Source organism: Mirounga angustirostris, unplaced genomic scaffold (genome assembly GCF_029215605.1).
Source record: "Mirounga angustirostris isolate CCGP_5_RB_7025 unplaced genomic scaffold, mMirAng1.0.hap1 SCAF_3, whole genome shotgun sequence".
NCBI lineage: Eukaryota > Metazoa > Chordata > Mammalia > Carnivora > Phocidae > Mirounga > Mirounga angustirostris.
This window is the reverse complement of record NW_026991711.1, coordinates 74,966,365-74,990,493: the sequence shown is the minus strand read 5'-3', so window position 1 is coordinate 74,990,493 and position 24,129 is coordinate 74,966,365. Positions and strand designations below refer to the sequence as shown.

The 24,129-nt window shown below is 39.7% G+C and overlaps 1 protein-coding gene across 1 annotated transcript in view; it reads left to right on the top strand.

Moving 5' to 3' along the window:
* ATP8A2 (ATPase phospholipid transporting 8A2) overlaps window positions 1-24,129 on the top strand; it is a 603,997-nt gene that overhangs the window by 177,024 nt on the left and 402,844 nt on the right. Inside the window, exons 22-24 of the mRNA XM_045869211.2 lie at window positions 791-930; window positions 2,481-2,619; window positions 10,818-10,882. Of these exons, the coding sequence (XP_045725167.1) occupies window positions 791-930; window positions 2,481-2,619; window positions 10,818-10,882 (344 nt within the window). The remainder of the gene's footprint in view (window positions 1-790; window positions 931-2,480; window positions 2,620-10,817; window positions 10,883-24,129) is intronic.

Sequence of the window (24,129 nt, the reverse complement as noted above, 5' to 3'; positions counted from 1 at the left end):
CCACCCTCAGCTAGTCTGAGACTCTGCTGACTCTTCACCAGGAGTAGGGAAGGAACAGTCAGGCCAGTTCACAACATGTAGAATCCTTTTGTAGTTGTTATTACTCTTCTCAGAAAATTCATGAGGTTATTTCCCTGTCTTCCTCTTGTTATCCTTATGACACTGGCTTATCCATCACTTGAGGAAACAATAATTCATTGAGCCCATAGAGACTAGGAAAGGAGTTCTCTGAAAGGCCTCAAATAGCACTGATGTCAGGGTTTCCAGCAAGGGAATGTGATGGAAGCTGGAGCCTGGCCGAAGTGCTGACCTCTGCGTTTTCATCTTTGTGCGTTTCTATGGCCACGCGCACGTGCGTGTGTGTGCATGTGTGTGTTCGTGCACACGTGTGTCTGCCAGAAAGCCCGGATCTTCCACATGATGGCATGTTGGGCTTTTATTGCTGTCTTGAAATGTACCCAGTGCTGCCTCTATTTGCTGATGCCTGCCCACTGCACGTGCACATAAGGGGCATGCCCAGCTCCTGTACTTCTCTGCTGTGGGGAGTTCACTCTGCGGCTTCCATGTACTCTCAGATTTATACACGAGGTGCCTTACAGCAAAATGCACTAGTGTTGTTCTTCAGTTCCCTTTTTAGATGTGTGAAAGTTGAATTAGAGTGACCTAAAAAGCTGATAGTTTCTTTAATTTTTTTGAGCATGCTGGTTTAAAATGGAGCCCCATGATGTCACCTAGGAGGGAGGGTATCCTGCTTGCTCCCGTCACTGGATACACTATGGCTGTTTTGCAGGCTTGAGGACTCTCTGTGTGGCTTATGCCGACCTCTCTGAGCATGAGTATGAGGAGTGGCTGAAAGTCTATCAAGAAGCCAGCACCATACTGAAAGACAGAGCTCAACGGCTGGAAGAGTGCTATGAGATCATAGAGAAGGTGATTACACGCGAGACAGTTGTTGCATGCCCACTGAGGGGCTCCACCGAGTATTGAACAAAGTCTCTGATCAGGAATCGTTTTGCTGTATAGCCATGTTCCCTTTGCCTGTACATATCCTAACCATTAGCTTTTAACAAGGTCTTCCTTTGCTTTAAGAAACACTTAGTTTTTATGGGCTACCTGAAAGGTGGAACCACCTTTAGCTAAGCGTTAATGGTATCTTAAGAAGTATCAGGTCAAAAACAGTGTCAATGATTCTTGGGGTTTACCTAAGATTAGGCTTAATGAGATTGCTCACCCTATTGAGTTATAGGAGCATTCCGAATGCGTGGGCTGGTTGGACATTACTCATTCTAAGCATTTTCACACTTAATCTAGTAATAGCTACCTTTGCCATTGCCACTCCATATTGCCTACTTTGACTTTTTGTTGTTGCTGGTCCTTGCAGTTTATCCCAAAGCATTAGGTAGATTTCTAGTATTGGATTCCCTCAAATCTGGCAGCTAGATCTCACTTTTTTCTGTTTCATGTCAGCATCCATTGGCCCATTCATTTTCCAGTTTCTGAAACTCTGAAGTCCTTAGCTTTTCTCATTCTTCATGTTTTTTAAAATTACTCTTGGCTTTTTTAATACTCCCATTTTTGTTTGAGTTTTATATTTACTTGTTTGTCACTTTAGTGGAATTTGGTAGGAGTAAAACAGAATTCAAGTGTTCATTTGCTCTGCTTTACTGGAAGGCAGCTATGCTAACCACTATACCACCAACGCTGCTCTGTTTTACTGGAAAAAAGCAAAATTACTTTTAGAATCAGAAAATGATTACATAGGTGATGGGCCCATGTGGCAGCAAGCAGAGGTAGTTCTCTTTTCCCACAGTCGGGTAATCAAGTTATGGTGCCCTATTATGGAGGGACTCAGGGGAGGTAGGTGCTGTGTGCTGGGGCTCTGGAATCTGCCAGGCCAGCAGGCAAGGTACGGGCTGCTGATGGGTCTTTATCTCCCCATGCATCCACACCCATCCTCACTGTGAACTGGGCTCTGTGGGCCTGGAATAAGTTTCACAGAGGCAACATTTGATAATCCTTAATCTTAAGATACTTTGATACTTTCTTCTCTGGCTGTTGAAATGTTAGCATCAGCTGTCTCTAAGTCTTGCATCGTCAAGAATCAGTTTTTCTCCTGTGTTAACCAAATATAATATGTACGTTATTCATCAGTGGAGTGAGAGGAGAAGGCTCACCTCCTGTGAATATCTGCCCGTATCAGGATAACCTGCCCGTATGCTTTCCTGCTAGGTGATTTCTATTCTAACGTGCCATGGTCCAAGAAATAAATGATGGATGCTGGGTTGCCTATGTGTTTCAAGTGGTTCTAACATTGCAGATAGTTCCGAAATGCCCCACGTCAAGATATCATTAATTATCTGCAAATGAAGGTTTAATGTGAGAACTGTCAGAACATCTTGACTGCCTTTTGGGGTCAGTTTTGTCATTGATGCTGCTCTAAGAATGTACCAATCTGTAATCGAAATTCTTTTTCAATCTAGAATTTACTGTTACTCGGGGCCACAGCCATAGAAGATCGCCTTCAGGCAGGCGTTCCAGAAACCATAGCAACTCTACTGAAGGCAGAAATTAAAATCTGGGTGTTGACAGGAGATAAACAAGAAACTGCAATTAATATAGGTAATTAATTTTAAAATTTCCCGATGTTGGTTTTGTATTGTTTTTAAAGTATCTTGTAGACGTGCCTAAGGCTTCCTCAAATGCATTGACAGATGATGTTTTAAGACCAAGAAAAGTTTACCTAAATCAAATGAAGATGCTTTTATGAGCTTTATCTGCCTATAATAAACATTAAAACTATTATATCTCCTGAATTGTATTAAACACACTTATACAGGATACAAAATTCAAGATTTGACAACTTTTTCTTACTGCTTCCTTCACAAAATTGTAGTCTGAGGCTAAGATCATCTTTTCACTAAGTTTAATATGCATCATAATTTTATTTTATTTTTTTAAAGATCTTATTTATTTATTCGACAGAGAGAGTGAGAGAGCACAAGCAGGGGGAGCAGCAGAGGGAGAGGGAGAAGCAGGCTTCCCGCTGAGCGGGGAGCCTGACGCGGGGCTCGATCCCGGGGTCCTGGGATCATGACCTGAGCTGAAGGCAGACGCTTAACCATCTGAGCTATAATATGCATTATAATTTTAAATAGTTATAACCACTTGAATGATTTTACCAACTGATGGGTCTTCTAAGAGTGTTGTCTCTTTCTTTCCCTTCCCTGTCTGGGTTGGTAACCTCTTTCCTTGCTAAACATCACAGAAATGAAAATTGAAGAAGGGGAATTTTAAGTCCAGATAACTTACGTTAATGTTAAAGAGGCACATTTTGAGTTTGAAAGGAGTTGAAATGACTAATTTTAAAAGATCTAATTTTGGTTATTGAACTTTCAAGTTACCTGGTGCATTTAGCACCATTATGGCATGAGAAACCCTGATGCATATGTGATCAGATGAGTGTGTAAGGACTGCATGACTTACAATATATTTATGGAAGTAGACCATGTCACAGCTCCCTTTAGGAAGAACACACTAGAACCTCCAAATTTAAGTGACTGTTGCCCTATTTGGAGCAGTCTCCTTGGAATATTATCAGTTGAATCCAGAGGTGCCCCTTTCCGTAAGCCTTCTCTTTCAAAACAGCTCTGTCTCAGGTAACAGCTGAGTCTCAGTAGTAGACAAATACCTCCTCTCTGAAGTGAATGTTGTTTTTGGTTTAATAGACAAGAGTCATTTAATAATTTCTTAGCAAGGTTGTAGCTAGTCATCTGCAATTTGGACTCCCACACAAATGAAATCAAAGTCACAGGTGAGTGACATGTGATTCATAAACAGTCTGGGAAGCTTTAGGTACAGACTTTGTGGATTTGTGTTGTCTTTCAAATGCATGTTTCTGGACAAAAGTCGGATGACATTTCTGTGTGGATCCCTCACTACTACTAGAAAATAAAAACCCAGAGTGTGTAGCCCTTTGGTGATGTCAGCAATATTTTGTAAAATGAAGGTAAACACTTGCTTTTGGTATACTGTCCCTCTCTCTATTTATATATGTTGTCCCTTCAGGTACGATTTCTCATATAAATCTGGGCTAAAACACCTGCTTCTGATATGTGGCCTGTGGTTCATGCAGGGCTACTGCCCTGAAATGCTGGAAATTTAGGGAACGCTTTCTGCTCTCCTGGAGCAGTATCAAAGAAGGGGGTAACCCCTCGAGTTAAAATTGCACGATAACGATAAGATCTGGAAAACAGAGCTTGAGTGTTCCTGCTGGACTATTGACATTTCTATGCTCCTAGCCCCAGACGACTTCCTTAAGTGCTTTCTTGTGTTTGCTGTAAGAAGCGAGTGTGACTTCGCTGGCATTGTGCTAGCTGGAAGAAGGCCACTGTCCCTCTCATGGCCTCTCCACCAGATCACTCTGCCCTTGGGCAGCACACTCATCCCTTTTCCGGCTTGTTCCTTTCGCCATACCTGAGCGTATCAGGGTCTGGAGGAGTTTGGAATAAACACAAATGAAAGCAAAGGCTTGAAAATCAACCCAGAAAACACAAATGGGTTATAATTCATAAAGGAAAGCTTGACTTGAACGCCGTGAGTCTTCTCTGAGCCTTACAATATAATTGATGCCTGTCCGAAGAGTTTGTAAAAATAATGGTTATATTACTTTGTGCGTTTTTTCAAAGAGAGTATAGCAACATTTGTAGTTTTGATACCAGAAGCATTCATAGCCATTAGATATTTTAAAATTGATCTTTCCTAGCAGCTACTCTGCAAGACCACAATGAGTTGATGCTTCCTGCTTATATAAAAGCTGATGACTTTGGCGAAATGTTGTCTTCTGAAGGCTTTTTCTACTCCCATTTTTTTTCTAGTGTATCAGAATTCAAACATATCTTTGGTGTTTTTCAGTATGCCGCCAGCCAGGAAGCTGATATTCTTTGAAAGAGCTCTGTCTGAATTACTTTTTCACTTTGCATTCAAAACTTACTGGTAATCCTGGGCAGTGTCGAGGGATTAAATGTCATTTTCTGATTTAGGATATCTGTCGAGCCTGCAAATGATGCAGAAGGCTCAGCAAAGTGTAGACGTCCAGACATTGTATCAGACTTGTCCATGCCAGACCACAGGTGACAGCTATATGCAGCATGAGGTCGTGCCCCAGATGCAGTATGGATTGTAGGACTGTTTACTCATCCTGTGTTCCTCATCCCCCTGGTAATGTGAGCCATCATTGATCTATCTTCCATTGTACTGGATATTCTGTATATGGTAGTGCATTCTGTGTACATTTTTGGGCACTCAGAAGATATTTGGGAGGAAGAGCAGGTGTCTAGCAATTCTACTTCTCTGTGAAGGAAGGACAGGAGAGCAAACGAATGGAATGCCTGCTGAGTGCCTTCTGAATTCTGTCTTCAGTCTTTACATACCAACAGTCTTACCACTCAAGGGGGGAAGTTCAGTGTTTCTAAAGGTTATGTTCTGTTTCATGACCACTCTGGTGTGAGGTCCCAGGGCTCTTCACTTCTGGTGTGGGGCTCCCTTTAAACAGATTCACGTAGCTTTCATAAAACTGTTCTCTGAAATTGGAAGACTGGGGGACAATGGTCCTGTGTTTCAGCCATTCCAGGATGCACCTTGTTGTCCTATGTCAACGTCCCTGAAATTGGGATGTCTTATAACTATTGACTCTCACCCTTTAATCACATTGTCTTAGTGATACTTATGGTAACAGTTCACCTCTAGAGGCAACAGTTGGTATGTTGGGTGTTTGGGGTTGTTGGCTCTCCTCAGCATTGGGTTTCTCTATCATAGTTTAAGAAGTGTTTGTAAGGGGCTCCTGGGTGGCTCAGCTGGTTAAGCATCTGCCTTCGGCTCAGGTCATGATCCCAGGGTCCTGGGCTCGAGCCCCGCATCAGGTCCCTGCTCGGCGGGGGGTCTGCTTCTCCCTCTCCCACTCCCCCTGCTTGTGTTGCCTCTCTCCAACAAATAAATAAATGAAATCTTAAAAAAAAGAAGCATTTGTAGAATGTAACTTTTAGTTCATACCTTGCAAACATTTAATCAAATTAAGTTCCAGGGTATTTGTGTCTCTCAGGAGCCAATGAGTACTATATAGATAGTCTTCTTGCCTGTGGGTTTTAGGTAGTTTGGAACTGGCCTAATGCCAGAATCCTACTGTGCTGGGCTTGAATTTATGCTAACTAGTTGTGTTTCAAGGAGTTGGCAGTTTTCTTTTTTAGCTTAAAGATTTGGCATCCGTTAGTCTAAAGTGAAATTTCAGTTATAGCCTTTGTGAATTGTGTCATTTCCTTATTGCTACTGGGTAAGACATCTATTAAATGGATAGACAACAGATACAAAGTCTACAGAATCTATAATTTTTTTTTCTAATGGATGCAGGATGAGTGAGAGCAAAATCCATTTTAAAGTCATTAAGTGAGGGCGCCTTGGTGGCTCAGTTGGTTGGGCGACTGCCTTCGGCTCAGGTCATGATCCTGGAGTCCCAGGATCGAGTCCCGCATCGGGCTCCCTGCTCGGCAGGGAGTCTGCTTCTCCCTCTGGCCCTCCCCCCTCTCATGCTCTCTCCCTCTCATTCTCTCTCTCAAATAAATAAATAAAATCTTTAAAAAAAAATAAAGTCATTAAGTGGGCAATAGCTTTCATTAAACCATTTCTAAGTTGTTGTGACTCATTATTTAATACTTTTAAACCACTTCTTAGAGTTTTAGAAGTTTAATCTTTAAAAGTGAGTGAATATGGTGCCTGATCCTCCTATTATTGCCTATAATTTGCCTTGCCTGTCGAAAGGAAGACCAGTTTCTGTTTTCAGTGAAGCTGGGACATTGGTGGTGGTCTCAATCTGAGTGTTGTTTTTCACAAAAAAGTCAGACATGTTATTTCTTGATTACCTGCAACTAACATTGTTGCCAGATGCTCTACTCTAGGCTGGGGGAACTTACATCCCCTAATTGGAGCATGAGTTAATTCTGAGACAAAGCCGAGAGTAACATAGATGAGAAAGTACTAGTTGTGCAGTAGAGATATTAAGTATGACTGGTGTTAATAATAGTTACTGAGTGAATGTTAGCTAGAATATGCCAAATACTGTGCTGAATCCTGTCGTGGTCAGTTTTATATCTGATTCCTTGCAGATAGCCATCATCCCTTTTTTAAAGATAGAACAGAGGCACAGAAATACCAAGCAACTCGGCTTAGGTCACAGAGACTGTGAAAGTGCCAAAAATCTGAGCATGTACCTGTGACAGTTGATATTCACTTCCTAGAAAAGACCAGGGAAGCTTCGTGGATGATATACGTTTAAAACTTGAGCCTTTAAGAATTTGTTTAAAAAGAAAAAAAAGCACTGGGTGTTATATGCAACTGGGTGATGAGCACTGGGTGTTATATGCAACTGATGAATTATTTAACTCTACATCTGAAACTGATGATGTACTGTATGTTGGCTAATTGAATTTAAAACAAATTCTGCACAGAGAATGGATCAGGACAGCCCAGTTTGGGGGAGGGGAGGGGTTTGTAAGGCAAGGCTGAGGCCATGTGCTTTTACATGTGATGGAGCCTTCCTGAGCAGGATCTGGAGGGAAAGGTGACCAGGTGTGTGTTTCTGTGGATGAGTCCTTAGCTTCCTGGTTCTCTGGATGATGAAGGACTTTGACCCCATTTGGAATAGACTAAGAATACCATCTTTCATTATCCATTCCTGATGTCTGGCAGTGTGTTTCATACATTCATACTCAAATATTGATCAGACTCTCTCTGAAAAATATTTAGGACCAACAAACTTACTGAGGGTTTGGAAACATGCTAAATCCTAGTGATGGGTGGCTTTATTAATCTGATCCTAAGATACATGGTTAGTAAGGATAAACTGTCCCTAACCCTTCCAGAAATGTCTCCAAAGAAATCTGGATTTGAGTATCTTTGACAATGTGAGCGTATCTCAAAAGAGAGAGAGAATGATCGCAAGATCTGAGAGATTTGGTTTGGTGATACTTTCTAGCATGGATAATTATTTTCTTAAAATGAAGTCCTGCTCTAAGTACCATAGAGCCTGTAATATTTTGATTTCTTTGTATGTTGATTATATTCAGGTAGTAGAAAGGCTAAACGTTTGTAGTGTGCTGTTAATTTCAGATGTAAAAAGTGAAATCCCAGAGGTTCCCTTCTCAGTGATTTTATGGGCCTTTTGTTAGATTGCAAGATTAAAGAACCAGACCTCAATTTACAAGCGTGGATTGACATTTCATACCTGGCTCTTCTCCAAGAGTTGATCTCATTTTATCCACAAACATTAGAAATCAAGCACACCAAACTGGGGTTGACATAATTTAATTTGCCACATTCGCTAAGTCACAAGTAACTGTGTTAAACTTCCATGTTCTGTATAGTACAAGTGTTCTGTGTGATAATTCTCTAAGCAGAACCTCACTTCATTTTCCAAATTAAAACAAACAAACAAACAAACAAACAAACAACAAAACCTATTTCCAGAAACCTTTAGTTTTGTATACTGAAATTCATGGAAGTGTCCGTGGTTTTATTTCTTGCCCTCTGCCTGCAACAGCTAAAAAAATACTTAAGAGTTTTTCCATAATATCTTTGTGTAGATTCAGTTGTCAAGCAGCATTTTGCTTAAACTGAAAAATATAAAATAAAGCAGCAAGCTAGGGCTTAAAAATTATAGCTCGCTTCTGCAGCTGTTTTTCAGATAAAAAACTACCAGCAAATCCTTTTGCATTAGTTATACTAAATTTGTAACAGTCTATGTTGCATGAAGTTGCTGGAAGCCTCTGGGGATATAAAGAAAGAGCAAGCCTCCCACAGTGGGAAATAATTAAAGTTGCAACATCTCCTTTTATAAATGAAAATAAAGTGTAGACCTCCCTTCTGGACCTGATCTAAGAATTTATAGGAAAGAAGAATACATTTGTAAAATTTTAATGGCAAACCAAGACTTCAATTATGTCAATCCTATCAGACAGAACTTTGAATGGCATTCTGGGAAAGTCTTATTTTTACTCATCACTATTGCTAAAATACAGACTTGAACAAATTTGAAAATGTATAGAAAATTGTTTCATGTTTCCTACTTCTGTTTTTTGTCTTAGAGGTTAAACAGGTATTTGCCCATGTAGTATTATGATTTTAAATTATTCAGTTTGTTCTCATTTTTAAAATAATACGTAGTGGTTTTAGCAAGCAAAATAATCACTGTTGTTAACTGTCTGGACTATATCTTTATGATATTGCTTTAAAAAAATATTTGGATTAAAAGCCATAAGTTTGTGCTTGAAGGCTTGTGTTCTGAGGTGATCTACAAAATATTCTGAAATGACAATAGTTAATGAAGGATATACTTTGTACATTCCAAAATAAACAAATATTTAGTGTCTCTCTCCTTCCTAAACAACACAACAAAACAAGGTTTTTCTTGGTCTTAATTTTTGTGTGTCTTGAAGTCTATTTGGTGCCTTTTAATAGGGTTTCCTCAGCACGGGGTTGGAGGGGGTAGGGGGAGAGAAGCCCTGCTGAGTAGATATGTCACGTAAATGCAGTAGTTCTGAGACTTGCCCATTAGTTAAATGCCTGTCTCCTTTTCCACTTAAATGTAGCATCTACCGGAATGGAATGGATATTTTAGCTGTTCTGTGGAGGAGAATCCAGGCTCCTCCGCGTTTTAGGAACAGTATTGGTTAAGCCCCTTCCTTGAGATTGTCACCCAGGTACTTGCTTGAAGGTTGTAATTCTCCATGCTGATGATTTGTTTCATGTTTCTGTGATCATTAATCTTTTATCTTCAGGTGCTGAGGAAAAAGAAACAACTTTCTAGGTGGAAGGATTCTTTTCTTACCTTTTCTCAATGAGATAAATTGAGATTGGTGGTTGGTGAAAGCGCTAACTCTCTCAAGGGGCACTCAGAGGGTGGAGGGTAGCTTGAAAGGAAAGCCCTGAAAGACATCCAGGGTCTTAGGATTTGCTGGAGCTGCTCTTTCCCAGAGTGTGTGGATTTGAGCGGGGAGGAGAGCTCACCTCCTGCTCTGTGGTGTCACTGAGTATCTCCAGATGTTTTGGCGTGGACTACAAAGCCTGAGTAGGAAAGTGATTCAGAGAAAACATGTTCACCTTCTGGGAGGAGAGTAGAAGAGTATCTTGCTTAGTCTATAGCGATAACTATTTTAAAATGTGATGGAAATTATTGATAAGAATCGGTTTTGGAAGACATTTCTTTTGTTCTAAACAAATTTTTCTTTTTTTTAACTCAGGTTTAATTCTTGAAATGGGGATTGCTTTGAACTTGGGTAGGAAAAGTGATTCTCTCGGCATATGATAGTATTCCTTTGAAATCTGTTGTGAGAATTACCTACTTTTTAAACAAGCAAATGAGGGATCTTGATAGTAGGGTAGGCTCGTTTATGCTGATTTGGAAGCACCGTCACATTCCATGTGTCTTCCTAAAGTGTTAGCTGTTTTTTAGAGATAATCCAAGACTTATCCTGTTGTTATACAAGCATAAAGAAAAATCCATGGAAAATTGACCAATATTTATTTTAGCCATTAGTTATGAAGACCTCCCCAACCAGTTCTATTCAGGCTGTCTGCAAGAATCAAAATATGCTTAAAGAACTTACTTTTCCTACCCCACACGCTTGTCCAATTCCTCTGTCTTCCCCAAAAGGCTTAAAAAGGTAATACGGAAGACATAAGAAGGGAGACAATTTAAATAGTTATTGGAAAGCAATGAGTTCATGGAAGGAATGGTTAACTCACTTGTGTTGCTCTTTCCTCTACTCTAGGATATTCCTGCCGATTGGTATCACAAAATATGGCCCTTATCCTGTTGAAGGAAGATTCTTTGGATGTAAGTAGTTTTTCAAAAGTTGTATTTGTTATTACTGTATTAAACTCTTCATTTATTTATTTTTACTATAACTGATAATGAGGGTTTTTTTTCCTAAAAAATAACTCTAAAACTATTCTGTGTATTTTGTTATTTATGAACAGATGTCATAAATTCCTATCTTTAAACACCAAAATAGTAAATTTGGAACACTGCTTCATGATACTTTCCTTTATTTATCTAGAATTGTGCATTTTAAATGTTAATGGGACCTATTTTGATTTGCTAAGTGGTGATGGTTCACTCCAGAGTAGATTACTAAGGAGACTTGTAGGATTTTCTTTCTAGCATGAACTTTAACATAAAGATAATACAGGAGTTGTTTGAATTTATATAGGAATAGGCTACATAAGCACTTAATTCCCTTGACATTCCAATGCCACCAGCTCATGGAGGATTGAACAGCATGGTTCTCTGAGCGTTTTATAGACCTGTACCCACCCAGTCTCGGCCTGAAGCCTCTGATGAGACCATGGGTAGGAACTGATGCGAGGTTAACCAGTGACCTGAGAAGTAGTTTGATGTGAAGATATCAGCTGAGCAATGAGATTCCATTTGTCAGGACTTGTAACAAGGGCTTATTACTGCTTGGAACCTAAGCCACCCTTCACACAGTATATTTAAAGCCTCTTATAGGAGCAGATGACAGGGTTAGTAAAAAGGATGAGATATACTACAGAGACGTTTATACTTGCAGATCAGGGAAGCCCTGAAAACTATGATGGCCAACACACACTGTACCTCTTCAGGACTCCAAAGGTAGGAGTCAGGGGGTGAGTTTGTGTGCCTCCAAGGCACCATTGGCAAGATACTGCTCCATGGCTTGGGAGCTTCACCCTTGGACAAATCCACATAGCCTGTGAGCACAGGCCCAGAATGTCTGTGCCAAGAGTTCCCTTGTTTGCTGATGATCTTCTAGATCCAAGGCATCCACAATCTTAAACTAAGCTTCTTATGTGGTAGTAACTCAGAAGTGAGGCTATATTTTATGCCATGTGTTCTCTGGAATCGAGAGATGGACTTTGACTCTACATAGCAGTCTAAGGCCATAAGTACAAGTTGGGACTTTTGGTTGACCTAGATCATGGAATGATTTGTGAAGCCAAACAAGTTTCACAGAATGTGCCTGGCTTCCCTTGGCAACCTGTTAAGAATTCTTCTTCCTAACCAGTGTTGAACATCATCTTTTAGTATAATGACTTTTACATACTAGTATCTGCTGAACAGAGGTGCAATTTCTATGGATTTTTTTTTGATCCATACTCCAAGGGGCATTCTATATTTCTGACTAGAGTCCTTCTCCTCTTTCCCCTCCCCATCCTCCCCTTTCACCTTGTTCCTCTGCCTCATTCTTTAGTTGGGTTGAAGGCATTCCTTTCTCAAAATGTTTCATTTGGTACGTGTGGAATAAAAGCAGAGTGCTAGGGAAATAAATTAGGTATATAGTAGATCTCTATGGAGCTCCAAAGTTGAGCTTTTTGGGTTGTAGAGCTCTGAGGGTGAAGCAGACAAGAGAGGAACAAAGGAAATGGCCCCAGAATTAAAAGCGTTGGGTCTAGCTTCCCTTACTTCATCTCACATATAAGTGGAAGCTCATCTCATTCACTTCACTTCTTAAAAGGATCCTAGTCCTGAGTTACCTATTGTCCAGTGTTTCATATTTTGTTCCCAATTTTCTAGTTGTTTACAAGTCTGGTGTCTCAGTTACTTTATAATGCCTAGAAGCAGAATTTGATCAATCTACTTCTGCTTCTGTCAGGTCATCTTTGAGAAATACTAATTTCAAATTTAAAGGTCTGCACCACTTGGATTTTTCTTTGCTGCTCCTAGAGCTTGGCCAGTTGTCTCTGATTTTGAGAACTCTAGGGAAACAGCTGGTTCAGGAGAAAAGAAAAGAAGAGTGTTGATATGACCTCTGGGTTCCAGGGAAGAAGCAAGAGGGTGGCTGGAAAATCAAAGAAAGGATATCATAGATGATAATTTAAATAATGTTTTGGTACTGCTTGTCATGGACAACTAGCATTTTTTTTGCCCACTGGTGATAAGATCATCATCACTGCCTTGAAACCCAAGCAGGTGAAATAATTAATCCCAGTTTCCCATTTTTGGACTGTTTCTTAGAACCGCTTCTGATACCTAATACAGGAATAGTCAAGATTCAGTGCAGGAAATAGTGACAGTCAGTTCTGATCAGGAGATAAATACCCTGCATGTTAGTTGAACAGAGTGATTTTAATAAACAAAACTGTGAATTAAGTGTGGAGTTCTTAATTAGATAACAAAAAGCATAAAAAGAGAATTCTAGGGCAAGTAACAACCTTTAGGAAAAGTCAGAGCCGACACTTTTTGCAAATGAAGTTTTCTTGAACACCAACATCCCCATTCATTGCCACATTGCCCGTGGCTGCTTTTATACTGTAGTGGTAGAGTCGATTAGTTAGAGACTACCTTAGAGACTTTTGGCACACAAATCATAGAGTATTTACTATCTTGTCCTTTTTAGAGCAGTTCGCCTGTCCTAAGGTACCTTGTAGTGGAAACTGAAGGAAGCAGCGACCACACCTAGGGCTGAGGGAACACAGGGAAAAATATTGGAATTATTAATACTTTTAAACTTCAGAGAGGGGTCTCTCAAAGCTGATACTTGGATCTCTGAAGAGGGGGAGATGCCTGGCTGGTCTAGCGTCTCTTCTTTTGGGGTAGAAGACAATGAAGATAGTTTTCTAAGTGTTGCCGAAATCTGAAAACTGGATTCATCTTCTGCTCTTGGAAGGAACTGTACTTGTCAGGGTGAAGAAGCAACTCTCAAGGGCATTGCAAGCAGACAGGAAACACACAGGAGACACATAGGAAGGAGCAAGTTCATCTCCAGATTGGCAGTCTCTCTCCTCTTGCACCACCTACTGGCAGAGCCTAGCATGGAGCCCTCTGGCAAATCAGGAGTATGGTTTGTAGAGTTCCTTCTCTAGGATCCCAAACTGCATATAGAAGGGTAGGCTTGAGGCTGAGAGTTGTGAACTCAGTAACTGGCACAGAAACTAATTTCAAGTATAAAGATAGTTAAAACAGTAAATTATAGATGCTTGCAAAATTACTGGAAAAGCTGAAGGGACAGATGTCTGCGTATTCTTGGTGGGTTTCCAGTTCATGCATCCATACGTTTATTCTCAAGGTCAGGACACTGTTGTTGCTATCCCAGGAGACTTGAGGAAATCATTGCTGAGCTTCCAGCTTCCTACACCTGTGAAGCTGGTACAAGGTGGTAGAATGTGGAATACTTCCTCTGATGAAAAGGAATAGCTCTCTTCCTTCTGTCTTCCAAATCTTACAGAAATGTGTTTTTTTTTATTCTGACAGGTGTGAGGTGATATCTCATTGTGATTTTGATGTGCATTTCTCTGATGATGAGTGATGTTGAGCACCTTTTCATGTGCCTGTTGGCCCTCTGTAAATAAGTCACAGATGAAAAGTCAGAGAAATAGCATAAGGGATATAGTTAATATTGTAATAATGTTTGGTGACAGATGGTGACTACACTTACCATGGTGAACTCTGAGTAATGCAGAGAATTGTGGAATCAGTGTTGTATACCTGAAGTTAACACAGCATTGTATGTCAATTATACTTCAGTAATAAATAAAAAAGATGAAGGTGATGTTTTAATGTGTGATATGCTGACGGTCTTTTTTTGGTATGGAGAAAACACTTGAGAAAGATATGTTTAGAAATGCTTGCAATGCAGAAAATGTGGGTTGCATCTGTTAAGCTGTGGGCTAAATAGCTTTTCCAGTAACAAAAGCTCATGTGTGTTGAGTGCTTCTTCGTGAAGTAGTGTGAGTTCTTGCTCTTAAACTTCCTAGCAATTCTTAGAGGTAGTGAAACTCTTTTTTTTTTTCAAGGCTGGTGTTAAGATATTAAAAAAAAAATTCCTTTACCATTTTTTTCCCCTGCCATCCTGATAATACTTAGCTACTTGGTATGATCACCTTGTAACTATATTTGTTCTTTGACATCTTTTTGTGGTATACTAGAAATGTTGCTTGAGCAAGTTTTTTCCCGATTTGTTTTAGGCATGTTCATTTAATAATTATTTTAATTATTTGAAGGTACTTAACATTTAAAGGGCGGAAAGGCTGTTAAGTGTTATTGAGGACTATAAAGCATGATGAAGGGGACATGAAAAACAAAGGGCAGAGGTTACTCTGTTACATAGGTTGGTTGGAGAAATTCTCTCTGATAGGATGGTATTTGGGCAGATGTGGCGGTTGGGAGCCAGGGTGCTGTCTGGACAGGGGACCGCACATCTCACTTTGCCTGGGATAGTCTTAGTGTATACCTGTTGTCCCGTCATATCATCATCACTCTATATCTGGGGGGAGTAGTGTCCCAGAAGGTGGTTCACCAAGTGCCAAGTCCCAAGACTGATAATGCCTTCCTACTCTGTTGAGCCTCAAGCGGCTGCAGTGGAGTGGATGAGGGAGTCAGAGAAATAGCAAGAACTTCACCTTGTACTTGTGTAGGTTGTTGTTATGACTTGGCTTTTATTCTGAGTGAAATGGGGGGTCATTGGCAGAGTCTGAGCAGCAGAGTGATACTATGGGATTTACTTTTTAATGGTATCTGGTTGCTGGAGTGGATGAAGACGTAAAGGGAGGTGAGAGCAGAAGCAGATTGCCGAGTTAGCAGACTATTGTGCTAAGCCAGGTAGGAGGTATTGGGGAAAGTTGGATCTGAGTCTTGGCCGTGTTGGTGATGGGAGGTGGTGACATTCTGGGTGTAGAGTATTTTCACAGTAAAACTGACAGGATTTGCTAATATATTGATGTGGGATATAAGAAGGATAGGACTTGGGTTTCAAATCTGAGCAACTAGAAAGATTGAGTTGCCATTTCTGAGATGAAGACTGTGGGAGGAGCAAGTGTGGATGGGGGAATCAGAAGTCTTTTTGGGTGTGTTAGGGTTGAGGTGGCGATGAGATATTGCCAGGCAGTTGAACATACAAGTCTGGGATTCAGGGAACAGGTGTAGGATGGAGAGAGATTCTTGGGAGTAGTCAGTGTACCGTTTTAAACTGTGAGACTTGATGGGACCCCCAGGATTGATTAGAGATGGCAAAGAGGTTAAGAATTAAGCTCTGGGGTGGGGGGCACCTGGGCGGCTCAGTCGATGAAGCATCTGACTCTTGATTTTGGCTCAGATTATGATCTCAGGGTCATGGGATCAAGCCTTGCATTGGGCTCCATGCTCAGCACAGAGTCTGCTTGTCCCTCTCCCTCTGCCCCTCCCCCCTGCTTGCACGTACTTTCTCTCTCTCTCTCTTAAATAAATAAATAAGTAAAATCTTTAAAAAAAAAAGAATTAAGCTCTGGGGGAACTTAATTGTGTAACAGATTAGGAGATGAGAGCTAGCAAAGGAGACCAAGTGGGTGTGGCCATTGAAGTAGGAAGAGAAACAAGAGGTTGCTATCTTGAAAACCAAATATAGAATTAGGTCTTCAAGAAGGAGAAACAACTGTATCAGTTGCTGCTTTATAGGTCCAGTAAGATGAGGTCTGAGAATTTATTACTGGATTCAGCAATGTGGAGGTCAACAGTGACCATTCAAGGATTGGGGGATGTTGCAGAGATGAATGCCTGATTGGAATGGGTTCAAGGAGTTGGGTGGAGAAGAATGGGAGAAAAAATGTATAGAGATTTCTGTGAGTTTTACTGAAACTTTTGACAGATCTTTGGTTAGTGTGGTGACTTCTTTCCTTATTCTGATAAGCAAATTAATGGGTAATTTATTCTTCTATTAATGTATCATAAACTGTGATTTTTAAAAATAAACTCTAGCAATAAAAAAACATTCTTTTAACATTTTCTGTTTAAGGGAAAGTGGTGGATATTTGTCACAGATGGTCTTGAAATAATCGAATCAATCAGAATTTTAAACCTACTTTTTTACAGAATAGAGCTGGTAGTATTCTTTTGTTCTACTGTAGTTATGTCAAAAATCATTCCCATCCAATGGGTTTATTTATGATCATCCATGTCTATGGAATCCAGCCTTGGTGGGGGGTGAATTAGAAGGCTTTGTCCACCTCTAGTGCTAATGGTATCCTTGAAAGCATCAACAGCATGGAGAACAGGAAGGCATAACCTGTCAAGGAGCTTGGTGGCTCTTACCACTGCTGACTGCCTAAGTGAAGATAATCGGTTAATTGCATGGTGTATCATAAAGGTATATCATGACAAATGCTTAATGATGGCAGTTCTTAGCCTGAGAGAACAACCTTCTTTGCTGTGACAATGCAGCCAGGGTATCTTAGGAGGAAAAATCAGAGGCTTAAGTCTGTCAAATTCCTTCATCAACGAAGTTGATTCTGTGTCAGGTTTCTAAGCACTGTTGTTCTTGTAGGAGGTAACTTAGGTAGACATGAACATGTTTTGTTTGGAGTGACTTCCAAGATGTATCTAAGACAGAACCTTTGATGAAGTTCACCTGATTAGTGGGAGTGTCACCATCACCGTTTGTTCTGAGGATAATACAGATTTTATGGCAATCTAATAGTTTTAAACCTCATTTACTCCCTTTCTAGAATCAATGCATTCAGTGTAGAAAAAAATAGATATAAATGACCAAAAAAAAAATTAAATTGCTTGGAATCCCACTACTCAAAGAGTTACAATTAAAAATTTGGTTAATAGTCTAAGCACTTCTGACTGAGGGTGAGTTTTTAATGAAACTTACTCCTCCTGCTTGTTGGCTACTTGGGAGAAAAATCTGCAGCAGGTTACTTCACCCTGACTTACCAGAAGTCTACTCGCACCTGTGTGAAGAATGGATGTCAGTGTTTGAAATGTTGTTTCTTCTTATGGGTCTTGAACCCAGTAGGCCCTGTAACTTTTTGGTGGCCTTTCCCCCCTCTTTTTTTGTGGGTGAGATTGTTCTAGAGCAACCTTTTTTTTCCCCCAAATGCATGAACATGAATCCTTTTTTTGTTTTCTGTTTTTTTAATTTAAATTCTAGTTAGTTAACATACAGTGTACTATTAGTTTCAGGTGTACAGGTTAGTGATCAACACTTCTATACATCACCTGGTGCTCATCACAGTGCCCTCCTTAATCCCCATCACCTGGTGCACCCAATCCTCGCCCCCCCGCCCCGACCTCTCCTCTGACAACCATCAGTTTGTTCTTGTCTTCTGTTCTTTAGTGACAACTTCATGAAATCTAGATTTTCAGAGCAGTAATATTTGGTACGGCTTATCTTGTCAGATTCTCCAAGTCCCTAAATAGGTACCCATTTTGGGATCTCAAGAGAAAGTGCTACTTCCAGGATGCCTCACTTCTGGAACATCTATTTTGTTTCTGAGTCATGAATACTAGGGATCACGCTGTGTTCCTTGAACAAAGCATTAGCAAACTCTGATAGATTGAATTAGCTCCTAGGGTACAAACTGCTGTGGCCGCCCAGCGCATGTGGCTCCTATTGAGCATAATAAGCCTTTGACATGCGTGGCAGTGGCTGCCAGAGAACGCAGCCAGGATCTGAGCTGGAGGGTGGTGCACCCGTAATTTAAGCAATAACACAGAGATTAAATATGTAACTGAAAATGAAACTGAAGTCTGGGGTATCTTGAAAAGGAAATCATTGCAGACATATAAATAGCTTACTGTTCAGTTTAATTATAGTTTTAGTAGCAGACAAGACTGAATTGATAAATCTCCACAAAGAGATTCAAGTCGGCCTAAAACGCCTGCTGCACTTATGTGGAAATGACAAAAGGTGTCATGCCAAGCTGAATGTAGAAAGTTTCATTTCCTGGGAGTAATTTTTTTGATTATAACTATATGGCAAGTTTTTATGTCATGGCAGTATACAACTTCTTTATCATTGTCTAAGAGAGTTTGAAGATCTTGTTATTCACGTGGGCATTTATACAACTTAGATATTAGATTTTAGTTTTAGGGGTTGATTTTTTTATATCTCTATTTAAATTTGGGGATTTTCTGTTCTGTTGAATCCATGAATTAGAGTTTTTGTTATTTCAGTCCTCTCCTTTGAGAATTGACAGGATAGCTTTGTGTGTGGGAAATGAAAAGTTTGGCAGAATAAAACTAAACTCTGATTTATCTCACAAAAAACACTCAGGGGCAGAGAAGAGGACTTAGATACTGACCTTGCAGACTCAATTCTTACTTGCTGTGACCTTGACTTTGTGTTTGATGGTGGTTTTCTTGGGAATTTCTTGAATTTATTTTTGTTAGAATTCCATTATAAAATTTACTGAATTACTTATATTTTTCCACAGTTTCCTTTCATTCCTGCAGAATTGGAAAGATCAGAGCAGTCCTGAGGAGAATGTTTTAAGAAACACCCTTCCTTTTTTATTCTTCCTTCTGGGCTTGCCCTCATTAGTCTCAATATCTACACTTAAAACACACACAACAGATGAGCGACCCATAGAGGGAAGGAGAGGAGAGGGCTTCTTACATTTTTGCAAGATAGCAATTGGTGATGTGATATGTGTGTTTAGAATTTAATATGCCAAGCCTTTTTTATCCATTTAATCTACCAACTCCTCATGACACATTGTTTATATTAGCTAATTTATGGGTTGCCATGTTTATATTATCAACTTAAATCATATAGAAATGGATTATTGGCTTGTAAGTTATGTGCAAGTTATGAGCAAGTCCTTAGCAAATAGGCATGTTAAGTTCATGAGAGCAGTGTTAGAATTTGTGGCTAGGTGCCGACCCTATAAAAACCTCTTCAGGAGCTGAAAGACCACATGAGCATGCGTAGATATTTACAGATTTTGAAAGATTTCTCAATATACTCAAGATATTGATGGCTTAAATCCCTATATTTAATTTCACTTAGATTTCTGATTTTGTCCCTCAGTACCTGGGCATCAGTGGCACTGATCTACACTCTAGGACTTCAGTACTTTTAAATGTTAAAATAGAACAGGAAGGGTTGAGAGTGACTTTTGTAACTGGCCCAGGGTTGGTTAGGAGCATATGCTTTTACATATGTGAGCATAATCATGTGAGCTGTCCTCTGAATAGTGAGCTGAGGAATCGGGGGGGACAACGTTGGGAGAAGACACTGGCGTAGGTGGTTCTTCATGCAAGATGTTGTTACTGCTCTAAGACCACCTCGATGCTATCTGGAAAGATTTGTCATCTTGGGGGAGAGAGTGTGCTGGAATGGGTATCAGGCAGGAAGGTGGCATGCAGTTGGCATATGTTGGCTGGCTTTATGTTTACCTTGGGAGTATACTTGTTTAGGATTCTTGAAAACAATTTCATTAGGAAATTTGTTTGTTTAAAGCTCTAGAGCAATGGAGAATTACATTAATGACAATAAAATTTGTTCAAAAAGGGAGATCATGTCCTTCTTTAGAAGTTATAGGATTTAAGCTTTTGTTAGTAGTTAAAATTTCCTTTTTCAGCAGGATTCCTTACGTGAGACAGGGAGATTTCATGCTGCTGGTAAATAAGTGATGCCTGGTGGTAGTCAGTAGGTGCCTTAAGACCTTGCAGGAACATGTGGAAAAGCATTCTCCTGGACTACATCCAACATGCATTTTTATTAGGTTCTTGGATGATGAGAAGGAGCTTGCTTAACTCTTAGCATTGAAATGGAAAGAACTCCCAATTCTCTAAATGGCAGCAGTGTAATTAAAGACTTGAACTCAGGTTTGTTTTCCAGTAATGGTAGGTGAGGTTACCCTAACCAGCTCTCATACTGAAAACAAGTACAACTGTTGAATAAAATATAAAAAAAATACATTTTAAAAAGCACTGAAGAGAAGACAAGACAGTAAGGGAATCTCAGGAAAAACTGGAGGGATTGCGGGAACCCAGAGAGGCATGAGGAGTGCTGGAACGATGAAGCTGCTTTGTGCTGGGGGACTTGGAGGGCCACAGCCCCAGGATAAGAGTGACCCACGTGTAAAACTGGCTTCCTGTGGATTTGACACCAGGTTCTTCTCACCTGTATGGTCCAGGGGCCCTCAAGCCATGCATCTCCCAGCAACAAAGTCACGTGTTTTTAGTAGGAGGATAGTCTAACTCGTGCAAAAAAATGAGTCAACTGTCAGAAATAATAAAGCACCTCATGGAATTAGCACAAAAATCCTAGAAACAAGCTACAAAGATTAAAGGTAATAGAATAATCAGATATAGAATATGAAACAGCCATGCTTTTTTATAAGAAAAAAGACAGTAAGCCTAAAGATATCTGTAGGGAACAGTAAACTGTAAAAGATAACATAGCAAATATGAGAAATGAATAGAATTTCTGGAAATGAAAAATACAACAACTGGAGAATTAAATATAACTGGAGAAATAGAATAACCATAAAATTTCTGGAAGTGAAAAAATGAAAAATTCTAAGGGTTAAACAGTATATTAGTTAAAACTCTAGAATGAGTTAGTGAAGCAAAAGATAGGTAAGAAGTGATCTAGAATAGGTCAACAGTTTTTTTTCTGTAAAGGGCCAGATAGTAAATATTTTAGGCTTTGTGGACCACGTATAGTCTCTGTTGCATGTTCTTCTTTATTTTCATTTTTTAAAAGTCTTTAAAAATGTAAAAAAAAATTAGATTACAAGCCATACGAGAAACAGGCCATGGGATGGATTAGGCCCTTCCTCCCTGGCTCCAATCTAGAACACAGTGTAGAGAGAAGAGGACTAAGAGAAAATACGGAAGAGGCTGAGGCATAAAGGACAGAAGGAGAAAGTTTGCCATATGCTTAATCAGTCCTAGAAGGAAAGAAGAGAAAGAATAGGCCAGAGGAAGTATCTGAGGAAATAATAGCTAGGAATTTTCTAGAAGCGATAAAGGTATCTTTCCATAGATTTGAAAAGCCCAATAAATCCTAAACAAGAAGTGAAAACATCCTCACCAGGATACATCATTGTGAAACTACCAAACGCCATTTGGTATTTCCAGACACCAAGGACAAAGCAAGATTTTGAAAGCAGGAGGGGGCGTTAGGGGAAAGGTAGAGATTACTCTTTAGGAGAGACAGGTGACGTCCCACTAGCAACAGTGGGGCTAGAACACAGTGGAATGGTATTTTCAGTGCTGGAGGGAAACACCTGCCAACTGAGAGTTGTAAAGGCAGAAAAATCTTTCAAGAATGATTTAAAATCAAAACACAAAGCTGAGAGTATGCCACCAGCTGACCCTTACTAAAGGAAATTATAAAGGTTGCATTTTACAGAGAAAGAAAATGATCCTGGGTGGAACACCTGAGTTGAGCAAAGAAACAAAAAGCAAAGAAAGTGTTAAATATGTGATAAAACCTAGATTAAAATTGAATGTATTCAGCACTATCTGTAGGGGGCAGTGATACCGATTTGGAGTATAGTACAACAATAGCCTACAAGTGGAGGAGAGTGGGAAATAGGTGTTTAAAATCCTCATGTTTAGAAATAGTTTTCAAGCACAAACAGCTTTACAGTTGGTAGGAATCTTAAGACTAAAAACTACTCCATTTTTAATAGAATAATAGAATAAAATGTTAGAAATAAGTATTGCTTGATTCCTGTAATCAAGAGGAAAAAAGGGAAATGAGTGAACCAATCATAACATTTTACTGTTTTCAGTAAAGTTATTTGAAACCATAGAGGGAAAAGAGACCTAAAATTAACAGCGAAAACCTCAACAGGTCATTATGATCATAAATTAGTTTGAGGGAGGTTGAGTTGAGAATTGAGCAGTGTGCTTGCCGATGAGAACAGAAGGTGATTGACATTGCTGACTGGCATCTGTTGTAGCATCTCTCTTGCTGTTAGAATTCTTGGTCCCAGTGTCTTCCCCATTAGACTCAGCATCTGGGGAAGTTATCTTTTCCTGGTCCTCTCCCATCTGCACTCTTCTCCAGGGCATGACAAGGTACCTTGAGATATGTCAGGGGATGTTTACTTCATAATTAGGAAAGACGTTCTTTGTATAACTTTTATGCATTAATAAGTATGAAATCTACATAAGCGTGTCAAATGTCAGATTTCTTGCTGGGCGAAGTGTTGGTGGAGACACAGGAGGACAAATTAGCCATGAGATTGGCCTGTTTTTGATTGAATCTGTCCATTGCTCTATTTTTATTTTCCTCAACCTTTTCTGCTACTTAGTGTTTTCTTATCGTCTTGCGATGGTAAAAGTTAAACTTGCTTTTTTTAAAGTATTATCTGAGGCTGATAATGTCTGTAAATATTTTTTTTAGATTTTATTTATTTATATGACAGAGAGAGAGTGCACACACAAGCAGGGGAAGTGGCAGGCAGAGGGAGAGGGAGAAGTAGGCTCCCTGTTGAGCAGGGAGCCCAATGCGGGGCTCGATCCCAGGACCCTGGGAACATGACTTGAGCTGAAGGCAGACACTTAACCAACTGAGCCACCCAGGTGCCCCTGCAAATGTTGATCTTGGAAGTTTTTGAGATACCTTACAGAGCTGAGAGGTCAGCTCCTTTCTCTTAAGTATAGTTTTCTTGGGTTTTATTTAATGTACTCTTATTTTTTATTGAAATATAATTCACAAACAGTAAATTTACCATAATGCATTTTTATTCTTGTATTAGAAGACATGTGTGCATTTGGAGTTTTAGGTTTATGTTTAAAAGTTCCAAAAAGGGGCAATTCTTCTTTCTCTAATCTTGTAGATTTTGTTTTCAATTGCATGCATGTGGCAAATACTCATTAACTATGAGTTCAGTTCATGGGACAAAATATATTTGCTTTATGTGCTTCCCTATAGGAACCTTACTAGGTCATTTCTAGTTCTGAGTTTGTTTTAGACTAATGGCAATGAGTAAATGATCCAAAATATCTTATATGTCTTATCTCTGTGTTTTTCCCAGCCAGAGGTATTCTTTATAGATTTTCATAGATTTTTTGTGTGTGTATGTGAGGTTCAAAACCATCCTACCTTTTTAGAGTGAGCCCATTTTTCTTCATTCTAGCCTCATCCTAGCTTGATATTTACCAAATCCAGTCTTGATATCACCAAGAAAATTGGCAGTGGGGGTAGAGGGAAGGTAGGTTTGCTTATGTGACAGTGGATTCCCCTCTAAGAATGTGAAGATTGGTTTTTTGCTTGTTTGTTTTGGAGTATTGAGTGTTGTAGTCAAAATCAGAAATGGTAGAAAACAAATTTGCACTGAATCTTGAGATTCCCAAAGTTTGATGTCTTTAAAATCTACAGT